Source organism: Leuresthes tenuis, unplaced genomic scaffold (assembly GCF_036924035.1).
Source record: "Leuresthes tenuis unplaced genomic scaffold, fLeuTen1.0.hap1 SCAF_11, whole genome shotgun sequence".
In the NCBI taxonomy this organism is placed as follows: domain Eukaryota; kingdom Metazoa; phylum Chordata; class Actinopteri; order Atheriniformes; family Atherinopsidae; genus Leuresthes; species Leuresthes tenuis.
In genome coordinates, this window is record NW_027325365.1 from 15,023,959 (window position 1) to 15,034,777 (window position 10,819).

The 10,819-nt window shown below is 41.3% G+C and overlaps 2 protein-coding genes across 4 annotated transcripts; both read right to left on the minus strand.

Annotated features, from left to right (window-relative positions):
- Nucleotides 1–1,320: 1,320 nt before the first annotated feature.
- Nucleotides 1,321–5,110, minus strand: ran (RAN, member RAS oncogene family). Of its 3 annotated transcripts, none has more exons than XM_072395648.1 (7): nt 5,032–5,110; nt 4,083–4,140; nt 3,867–3,951; nt 2,712–2,837; nt 2,423–2,610; nt 2,130–2,300; nt 1,321–1,988 (listed from the first exon to the last, which is right to left on the minus strand). In XM_072395648.1, exons 2-7 carry the CDS (start codon nt 4,125–4,127, stop codon nt 1,944–1,946), a joined length of 660 nt encoding a protein of 219 aa, XP_072251749.1. In that variant the 5' UTR covers nt 4,128–4,140; nt 5,032–5,110; the 3' UTR covers nt 1,321–1,943. The 3 variants fall into 3 exon arrangements, with proteins under 3 accessions (XP_072251749.1, XP_072251751.1, XP_072251750.1); XM_072395650.1 differs by lacking the exon at nt 5,032–5,110 and adding an exon at nt 4,939–4,983; XM_072395649.1 differs by lacking the exon at nt 5,032–5,110 and adding an exon at nt 4,478–4,553.
- Nucleotides 5,111–5,803: 693 nt separating this feature from the next.
- ndufs8b (NADH:ubiquinone oxidoreductase core subunit S8b) lies at nt 5,804–9,917 on the minus strand. The gene is made up of 7 exons (XM_072395657.1): nt 9,731–9,917; nt 8,977–9,025; nt 8,826–8,897; nt 8,652–8,741; nt 7,898–8,070; nt 6,220–6,348; nt 5,804–6,107 (listed from the first exon to the last, which is right to left on the minus strand). Exons 1-7 carry the CDS (start codon nt 9,800–9,802, stop codon nt 5,976–5,978), a joined length of 717 nt encoding a protein of 238 aa, XP_072251758.1. The 5' UTR covers nt 9,803–9,917; the 3' UTR covers nt 5,804–5,975.
- Nucleotides 9,918–10,819: the final 902 nt, after the last annotated feature.

Consider the following 10,819-nt stretch of genomic DNA (forward strand, 5'->3'; position numbering starts at 1 on the left):
AGTTTCCCTTATGCAGAAAATATTAACTCAATGTGCCATGCGAGGAGCAAAAAATCAGTGCAGTCAGGATTAATGAAATCTTTACAAGGTGTTTGTTTTTTAAAAGCAACCGCTGTATTTTAAGGAATTAATTAATAATAACCGTCACATTTATTATATTTAGATTTCACTACTATCTAAAGGCTAAAGTGTAACTACAACATAGTAAAGTAAGATTGTATTTTCTTCTCTTGGAATATTATATGAACGTAGCATTTAGGGATATTGTGCCAGAGATGCGATGAAAGGTTGCCACGCAACAAAGGCCTTATTTTTTGTCCAGTTTTGATCGCGGCCCACCAAAGACAAGAAAAAGAGATAGATATTTATCTGTAAAGGAAATCAAATCAAAGGGACCGCTGGAAGTAAGCCAACAGTACGAACTTGTTTTGGTGTGTCCTGTTAATCCGTCTTTTCGTGATTTGTTACTTTTATCTCCCCTGACCTGCCGGAGGTGTGGTTCAAACAGTGTCACCTTCAGTAACTATAAACACCCTCTTCCTCTTTCTCAACCCCACCCGGCGTAATTACTAAAGAGGATATCAAGCTTGTCACTTCCCTCTCCAGCGAAAGGAGTACAAATGAATAATTACAAACGGTTTGGACTTGAGCAGCACTCGGCCCTATGTGGAGAACGGGTGAACTGCGTAGTTACCGACAGCGGCCATACGTCACAATAAATGTGCCCAGAAAACCTATTACGTAATCCCGCAGGGTACGTTCAGCGCGCTCCGGATAAGAGAACACGCCTGACACCTAGTGGTTGACGGTCCTCTTCATGCCTTGTGGTCTACAGGAATTTCTCTTACATCAGGTACTTTGTGATGATAGTCGGACTGGTCTAATTTGGAGATGCCCCTTGTCCACTCAAAACAATGTGCATTGGACATTGTAACTAATTGTCAATACCAGCCATATACTTTCGCAGAAGCTTCCCAATCATGTTCAGACAACTGTTTTTCTGAACTGAAATAAAGCGCATAATTGCAGGCATGTAACTGCAAATATCATGAGAACTTAGAAGTCAAACTAGGGCCAACAAACAAGTTTCAACAGAGCAACGTTGAGACGTCTCTTGCGCAACTAATTTAAAACATGATGTAGGTGAGCCAACGGTCATTTTGCAAGCAGTTTCAAACCAGTTCATGCCTGAAAGTAATTTCTGAAACTATTATAACGAGACGCATGTTTCAAGACCTGGCAGCTTCCTGCCGTATGAGATCAAGAAAGCAGTCTCTCAACTATGTATTTTGTATTCAGACGAGTGAAAAGGTGAGTAAATCCAAATCACAGAACACTTTATTTGCTCATCAACATGTCAAGACCCGGCACAACGCAGCAACTGGAATTTGTCATGGGCATCCCCTTAACATCATATCAACATAATTAATGAGGAACCTGCATATGCCGATAATTTCATCAATTTTTATTCCTACTATGACAACTTAAATAAAAAAGAAAAAGGGATATTAAAGGCTTTTCAGAACCATTTTGAAGAACATAAGCATCCTTGCAGTTTTACACACTCAACTATCTAGAAAAAACAAAAGGTAAACTAACAAGCACGTTGTGTATTGATGTTTTTATTCAAAGTTTATTCCCCTTAGTGCTGCCAGTACACCATATAACAGCATTATGTGAGCTCGGTGTATGCAGTGAAGGGTGCTCGACGTAGAGAGTAGCATGTCGCCATGCCAACAACAACACTGGGGGTTGGGTGTGTCATACAGTGAAATTAGAACCACGACTTTTGCACCAAGTTTTTCTTCTTCTTAGTTTTAAAACAAAAAAATTCAAAAATAAAAAAAGAATCTGAAGAGGGATTTTACAGTAAAGGGGGCAAAACTCCGACAACTTCCTGTCCACAGCTGGGGAAGGGAGGGGTGGGGCACACAGGTAACAGGTTAGAGGTCATCTTCTTCATCTGGGAGTGCCGTCTGTGATGCAACCTGGAAGGTGAAAGACAAAAATCATCTACCATCCAGATGTAAACAGCCGCCTTTGAGTTTTGTTTGTACACTCTTGGATAAACTGCTGGATTTCAACTCCCAACATGCTGAAACAGAATCAACCTGCACACTAATACTCACTTGAAGTTCTTCCTCATATTTGGCGGCCAGGCTGGGGTCCATTTGGACCTCTGGGGGGGCGAGGGCGGGCATTGCCACAAACTCCAGGTTGGGATCGCCGATCAACTTCCTCGCTAACCACAGGAAAGGCTTCTCAAAGTTGTAGTTACTTTTGGCAGAAATGTCGTAGTACTGGAGGAAGAACAGCCATAAAAACAATATATGAGAACAAATAAACTCTGTAAAGTAGTGCTTTCTACCATTCAAAAATACTAACATGAAAGAGCAAAAACGGATGAGTGAGCAGTCATTACCTGCAGGTTCTTCTTGCGGTGAAACACAATGCTCTTAGCTTTGACTTTTCTGTCTTTGATGTCTACCTTGTTGCCACAAAGGACAATGGGAATGTTCTCACACACACGGACCAGGTCACGATGCCAGTTGGGCACGTTCTTGTAGGTGACTCGAGAAGTGACGTCAAACATGATGATAGCGCACTGAGCTGTTGAGGAAACAGGCATGTTTAGTCAATTATTCCGTTAATGGTAGCGTGAAATTAAAGCGCATCTTCAATGTCCGACTGGATAAAGATAGGAAGAGCACCTTGAATGTAGTAGCCATCCCTCAGGCCACCAAACTTCTCCTGACCGGCTGTGTCCCACACATTATACTTGATGGGTCCTCTGTTGGTGTGGAACATCAGTGGGTGCACTTCTACTCCCAGAGTAGCTGAAATTGAAGACAAAATATACAAGAAACCGTGATGAAAGGCCATCGTTTTACAAAAAGGCCAGGCAAAACAAAACCCTGATACACTAGTACACCATATATTGAGGATCCTAAATTTTCTCAAAACTAGCTGACTATTTAAAAACATATCTAATAGTTCATTAAGGTCAGACAGCATACTGTTTCGTATATGCTGGCTGGTAAAGACCAGTCAACTAAATACAGTTTTCCCAACAGAAAATGCCATGCCCTTGCAGGCTAGAATGTATTAGCGTTTATAAAGGAAATAAATTATACAAAATTAAACTGTGAACATGCATTTCATTGATCCGTCTATACAGCATAAACAGAACTCCAGGTCAACTTTACATTTTGTTTCCAAATAGTTTGTTTGCAGATGGCCCAATATCATACTGTTACAGGGCAGAGCTGTGGCTGTGACATGCAGGCAGCCTGCATATAATGCATTCATTTGCACACCATATTAGTGTGAGGTGCAACAGCTGGGTAAGTATCAGAAATGTCATGTTTCCATGTTTTTTCCTTGAAGCGTCAAGTAAGGATGTGGTATTTCTTACCATGTGCAATCGCACTACAAATTTAATTAAAATCCTAATATGGATGCATCATTAAATATAAGTGTCAACAATATTATAAATTACCAAAGACAATTTTATTGTTATATGCCAAATAAATGTGAACTAAAATTTCAAATTAAAACATCCCTTCAAGTAACATGCAATTCTGTATCAAAGTTACAATTATACATTTAAATAAGGTGCAGATTATTACACCATAGTGGGCAGGATAGCTTGCAAGTAGCTGTACAGCTCAACATCCAAGCAGATACCATTCATAAACCAGGAATGGATGAATTGTGTGCATTGCTTTTATACGTCAATAGCTGCATATGTAACCTTTAAAACACTAAGGAACCCTGAACTTAGCATCAGACTTGAGCTTTGTGAGGCCACCTTTAACTCAGCGTCAAGAGAAGTATCCCTCACATCATTTCAAGGGGCAACTCACCTACATACTTCTTCTCAAACTCTCCTGTAATATGCCTCTTCACAAAAGTCGTCTTTCCTGTGCCTCCATCTCCTACCAACACAAGCTGAGAGGAAGAGATCACAATTAGTCGAAACTGGTTCGTACTGGTTCATCACAATTACTGTTAGCTCCACTATTTTCATTTACAGGACAGATAAAAAGGTACTTAATTAGTATTACACAGCAAGAACTTACCTTGAAAACTGCCACCGGGACACACTGAGACATTGAATCTGCCATGGTTGCGACTTTTCTGAGTTAAAACAAAACAGGGCGGGATGGTTAGTTAGCACGCTTGGTTATCCTCCTGTTGGCAGAGTAAAGTTAGCTATGTTAGCAATGACCCGATTAAGCCATAGGAGTAAAACGGTGCATCAACAGTCAGGATTCGGAATATTTTACGGTTTAGAAGGGTTTGTTTTACGGTAACTAACCAATCAGACTGTTACACAAAGATTACTTCTAGCATGTTCTACCACAACGTAACGACACGTTGACATGTAACGTTAATTACGTTATTGTCTTAGTGTTAAAACCCAAGAAAAAACAACGTAACAAACCTAATTTAAATAGAAACCACACAAACTTGCCTCTGAAACTGTATTTCAATTCCAGCGGTTGCAAACTAGCTTACAAGCTAACAAGCTACTGTCGTTAGTTTAGTGCGCCATATGACGCGCGAGCGCACTTTTTCCTTGTTCGACTGGAACAATCAGACTGGAAGAGCAGCTAATGTGTTCCATCCTGCGGCAGAACAAGAAAGCACCCACCATAACAACCCACCTGTAAGCGCACATTATTAGTTTTAAAAACCACAGAAAACACACGTATATATAGGGATATGAGCGGGACTCAAGAACAAAGCAGTGAAATCAAGGATAGCTGCGCGTGCTAACCTGGTTGCTAGCGCGGCATGGAAGCCATTCTCTTCAACGTGCTAACGGCTAACTTAGCTGGGAGTTAGCACAAAAAAAAAAAATTCAATAGCTTTATCCAGTTACTCTTTGTTCACATGACTATACCTGCAAAGTCACATTAGACGAAAGCATACCTCAGAGTTTCCCGTTGTTTTAACAGATTTTCCCGACTAATACAAACTTGAAATTTAGAACGGCCGCAATGAGAGAGGAATGTAGAGACTCACCGGTGTCACTGCGAAGAGAGGAAAGAGTAAATGGCTGCGTTCGCGGGAGATTCAGCGTGGACTATGAGTCAGTTTCCGCCCTTATCACGTGATCTCTGCAGCGGTAAAAACGCTCTGTATTTACCGACCATGATTCAGCATCAATGTTTAGATAAACATAATCCCATAAAAAATTACATCTATAACACTTGCAGGGATGTGGCACAGTTCACCCTGTATTAAAGAACAGTTTAAATCATTAATTCATGTTTTATTGGTCGTAACCAACAGACGGACCTGCGAGGACAACTGAAACGTCTGGGCTGATTGGGACTTATTTAGGAATGTTTTTTTTTTAGAACTTTCAATATAAGACCAATACGTTTCTCTATAATGACCAAATATTTAGGCATGTACATCAGTATATGTCCAGTGAACAGTCAGAAGGCAGACATAAAGAGCGCAAAAAACAATTTCTGTTGTTTGTAATATGTTTGAACCAGAGACCGCTTGAAAATTCTATTTAAAAACCAATCATCTTGTTGTCTGTTGTAACAACAGCGTTGAACCAGCAGAGCAGTCTAAAGCAAATGAACAGTAAGTTTAGTTTAAAATGCTTTAATTTAGTATTCTACACAGTCTCAGTGAAACATTACACTCTCTCATAAACATTCAGCCCGTACAATCAGACAAAGACACGCTTTAAAGTGTCACAGTAAATGGTCTCTCAGACTGTGCGTAAAAACTGTGCAAATTCAACCCAAAAAAGGTCACTATTGCCCTTCTTTGAAACACAAGACAAACAATTTGTGCGTTTTCATATTTGCCCTGAGTTCTGTGGGCAGAACGTGTGGCTGCAAGGCTTCGCTGCTCAGTTTCTGCTACAAGCCATAACTTCTTTAATGCATATAAGCACGATATGTCGTTTTTAAGTATCTTTACAGGGAGTAGACAGATGCATCATTCTATCTGTATAGGTAGTCTGCCTGTATGTTGGCTGCTATCTCAGCCTCCCATCGGTCCCCATTGTTGAGCAGCTTTTCCTTGTTGTACAACAGCTCCTCGTGGGTCTCTGTGGAGAACTCAAAGTTTGGACCCTGAGGGAGAGATCGAGAGGAAAGTGACGTTAAAAGTGAATGCAGCGCGATGACCTTGTTTACAAAAAGTTCCTCTGACACAAAAATATAGCCGTTTGTACGGCTACTCCACCTCAACAATGGCGTCGACTGGACAGGCTTCCTGGCAGAAACCACAGTAGATGCACTTGGTCATGTCGATGTCATAGCGGGTGGTTCTCCTGCTGCCATCAGCTCGAGTTTCAGCCTCAATAGTAATGGCCTGCGCTCAACGTAGGGAGGAAAAGCAAAGACAGAGTTCAGGCAGGACGGGCAGAAAACAATTTTGGAACATCCACCGTAGCAGGTAAATTACTTGTCTAGACATTTGTGCTTTAAAAGATCTGAGGACTCCATATTCTCTGTGTTTATGGTTTCAAAAAGACTGTCGTAGCAATGTTGCCGGACATCTCTGCATATATTCTTTGCTACATATACTACCTGGCAAAAAAAAAAAAAGTGAAAAATCCAAATATCTTGAGGGCTCACCTTTAGCATTTACGGTGGCCATATCGTTAAGCTTATGCTTACATTGATGATGAGAGAGGCAGACATTGCCTTGCCTTATCCGGCGCATCCTCAAGCCTCTCAGTGAGGTTAAGGTCTGATCTCTGGTGGCTAATCCTAGTGTGAAAGATATGCCCTCCAGCTCCCTGAGCCTCTCTTTTACAATCTGTGCCCAAATGTCATATTGGAATATTTCTGTACTGTCAGGGAACAAAAAGAAAAGAGAAAAAAAATCTAACAATGCAAAAAATTTTCCCTTCAATATATTCAAGTGGTCAGCTGACCTCTTTTTTTTGGCACATAATGTTCCTGAGAGGAGACCTGACCAATAAGCAACCCTTGATCTTAACTCTGCCCCTTCATGCTGGTACTGTAGGCAGTAGTCATGATGGGTGCAGCACTTCATCTGCAGTCTGCTTACCCTAAAGTGTCCACAACTCTCTATTTATAAGATTGCATGACCTTTTTGCCATTACTTCTGAGTCCAACCTTTATACTCTGTAGCAAACTTAAGGTTTTCTTAAGCTACACACCAACGCAACAGTTATGTCCCAATACTCTGATCTCAGGCATTCAAGCTTTTTCTTCCAACTGCATTTGTTCCTCTAAGTAAGATGATGCTTCACCACTCAACCTCCAGATCTGAACAATGCATTGAACAGTCCTCAACACAATTCAGTAGTTTCAGCAGTCTCCTTAATTCTTTGGTTTCCTCGATGCAGACCAAAGAAACAAAGCGACTTCGTTTCCAGCCTTCCAACGTGGTCGATTAACATTCCGACCAGTTGATTTGTTTAAACCAGCCCTCCAAAACTTCAAACTATCCACTAAAACGTTTCATAGCTCAGGCTCTGAAGAAAGTGGAAAAAAATTGAAAGGCGAAATCCTCACTTTTTATCGAAATTTCCAGTTAATGTGTCTTAAAAATGTGTGTCGCTCCAGGCTTAAGAGCTAAAAGAATGCCTTTGTCGCTTAGGCTCAGGGTCCTTGTGGGTTAAGGAATGAGAAACTTACCTTGATGCCAGTTGAATCATATTAATTACCGAGGTACGTTTCTGATGGGACGCTCTTATTAATTTAGATAAATCCAGGTGGACTGCCTTTCGCCCGATGACTGCTGGGATAGGCTCCAGCCCACCCGCTACCTGATTAACGGACTGTCGGTATAGAAAATGGATGGAAATCCAGGTGGCAAATTCAATGCAACCGTATTTGTGATTTGACTCTATCTTTAAGACATGAAACCTGTGTCTGTTTGTGTTCACCTGAGCAGGGCAGACAGCCTCACACAGTTTACAGGCGATGCAGCGCTCCTCTCCGTTGGGGTATCGGCGGAGGGCGTGCTCTCCACGGAAGCGTGGCGACAGAGGGCCCTTCTCAAATGGGTAGTTGATGGTGGCGGGTTCGCGAAACAGGTAACTCATGGTCATTGCCAAACCTGCGAGGACATGTTGCCAAAGAGTAAATAAGGGGCGAACGACAGAATCATGGGACAATAGTGAGGTCTCTGTAATATAATATTTTCCTCATGCACAGAATATTTAGAAACTAACACTAAATCAGTCCATCCGTGGTCCTGTCTGTGGCACTCGGCTTCATTCTGAAATTGTTATATTTTCCTTAAAACAGTTTGGTGCTGCACTTTTTTTTCTTTTTTTTTTTAGCAGGCTGGAAACTTGATTAGCTGCCAATAGAGATTGGATGAAGTCAAAACAAGCGAAGGGGATCAGCTGTAAATCAAAATAGACCAAATAACAGCAGGCGCTTCCAGAAAACGACTACTACTGGGGCTGTCTCCATTATGATGCAGGGACGTGTCACCCAGTAAAACACATAACCTACAAATCAGTTTTGCCTGGTCAATACTTGGTTGTCGTTTAAAATGCATGCCTCTGAATCTGTTGGTCCTCTTGTGAGAGATGATCGTAATAATAAGAAAAATGCAGGATATCACCAGGCTTTAGCTGTAACTCTATGCATGAATCAGGCCATATGCACAGAAATCACATTAAATCCGACCTCTAAAGAGCTCAGTCCAAAGGAGGGTTGTGGCAGCCCGATCAGTGATGGATCTTAGGTCAGTCGGCAGCTCCTGGGCATTTACATACTCTGCCAGAGAAATAAAGACATAAGTATGTGAACAGATACGCTGTTAGACGCTTCCATTCATCTGTATGTGGAAGCAGCACTTACTATAGCCGTCCCTCTGCGCACTGACGCTGATTGTGCGCGTGACACACACACTCGGGCCAGATCCAAATGCGCCTGGAGAGACAAATGAGATGTGAGCATGCATAATTCTGCGAGGGTAAATATTATGTGTTAACAGCACGTGGCTCAGTACCTTGCTTTGAGTAGCAGTGAAGAAGACGCAGACTCAGTGCAGCAGACATCTGAGCAGGGAAAAAAAGAGCTCAGAATAGACAAACAAGTTTCTCAATGTGGCAACGCTGAAGTGCTCTACTTTAAAAGCAACAGAGGACTGTACGGAAGAGAGCCTGCCGGTAGGGAACAGCCGTGCTTTAATCTGGCGCTCCAAATCCCCGTTATTACGTATACGATTTGCTGCATTCAGGGGACGCCAGAAAAATGGAAGAACCTGAGCATCTTTGGTTTTCCCATTTATGTGCTTTATTTGATTGTTACCGTATTGTTGGACCATTATAAACTATGTAACAATTTCAAATAGAAAAGCCGAATCTAAATGACAGATTTAGCTTTTTTTTTTCTTTAGTCAAACAAGAGTGGGTGTTTGTTGCTTACTTTTGGATTCCTACATTTGTTCTGTACGACTGCCATGAACGCATCCCTAAAATAACCATTAATAATAAGAAGGCTCTATATCCAAAACGTAGCAATTTAGTCCCTTAGTACATTTACTTGGTTAAATTGCATTTCTTTCGTCAGATGAGACGTGTTCGCAGTACCAAAATGTTGCCCTTTATTAGCTAATACAACATTCACAAACTTCACTAACATTCCTAGTTCTCTTAGGGCAATTTGGTAGGATTCAAACATAAAGGTCATTTACTCAAAATGGTTCGTATTTATCAAATCTAAAACAGTCGTCAACAGCGGTCATATTTTACGGTACTTACCTTGACACAAATATCCGATGAACAATAAGTAGGTAACGGTCCTTGATCTACGCAGTTGTATTTACGATGCATTCACAGCGCCTCGTTAATCCCCCTTTCAGTCTTAGCTGTGATATTGAAACACTACTGCGACCTTTGACATGTTACACTTTGTACATAATACATTTGGCTCAGCACAGTTGCAGTATTTCCCTAAAAGGTTCAAACGTAACAAAGCTGTTCACCCACGCAAGATGATGCACTTGAAATAACACAAAACTCCTCTCAAATATTCATCGTGTGTGCCATGTTTGGTGAATCATATTTGACTATATCTTGCACAACTATTTACAGACTGTATTTAAAAAAAAAAGAAAAAGATTACTCCATACTGGTTGTCAGACGGATGATGATTTACTGTTTAGGTGACAGATAGAGGCGGGGTGAGGGTGTGGATCAACAAGTGAGAAAATGAGCAAGAAAGAGACAGGAAGTTTGTCTTCCTCTTCCATCAGTGGAGGATCTTACACTTCACCTCTTCGGCAACCGACAGATGGAGGAAATGTAAAAGGTATTGATATATATATATATTACTAGCTTTAGCTTTCTGGTCAAGTAGCAGGAAGTTATACTGAAAACTGAGCCAGCAGATGTCACAACCTTGTCCCAAGTACGTAGAGGAGATAAGCTAGAATTCGATGACTACTGTTTTTTAGATGACTGAATATTACTCACCAAGACTCACAGCTGCCTTGCACTCTCATATTCAGGCATAAGCGGTTAAGTAGTGGATGATGAGAGCCTCTTCTAGTGTCTCAGGAAGATGTTGAATCCATTGAACCAAGCCCAGAGGAACCCCAGTGAAGAGGACAGCTCTGGATCAGATGCAGGTTCAGAGGTCAGCTTGGAACCAGAGACAGACCGGTTTGGCTTTATTCTGACCAATGGATCAACAGCTGGGTGAGTACATCCATGCATGCATGTACCGTCACAATATTGCCAGCCTCATTTAGAAAACAATGTCCACAGGTTCTTATGTTTTCAGTCTCTTGTCAGTCATTTTATTTAGTGAGGTAAAATGGTCGAAAGGTAAATGAGGGGTTCTGTTAG

What these genes read in the sequence shown, in the direction of transcription:
- ndufs8b (XM_072395657.1), bottom strand. Translation starts at nt 9,802, where the DNA reads ATGCATCGTAAATACAACTGCGTAGATCAAGGACCGTTACCTACTTAT. An exon ending in CATCGGATATTTGTGTCAAG is followed by an intron (nt 9,026 to 9,730) that starts GTAAGTACCGTA and finishes TTCCCTGCTCAG; the next exon opens with ATGTCTGCTGCACTGAGTCT. An exon ending in AGGCTGTCTGCCCTGCTCAG is followed by an intron (nt 6,349 to 7,897) that starts GTGAACACAAAC and finishes CGTTGAGCGCAG; the next exon opens with GCCATTACTATTGAGGCTGA.
- ran (XM_072395648.1), bottom strand. Translation starts at nt 4,127, where the DNA reads ATGGCAGATTCAATGTCTCAGTGTGTCCCGGTGGCAGTTTTCAAG. An exon ending in GGATGGCTACTACATTCAAG is followed by an intron (nt 2,611 to 2,711) that starts GTGCTCTTCCTA and finishes TTTCCTCAACAG; the next exon opens with CTCAGTGCGCTATCATCATG. An exon ending in AATATGAGGAAGAACTTCAA is followed by an intron (nt 1,989 to 2,129) that starts GTGAGTATTAGT and finishes TTCACCTTCCAG; the next exon opens with GTTGCATCACAGACGGCACT.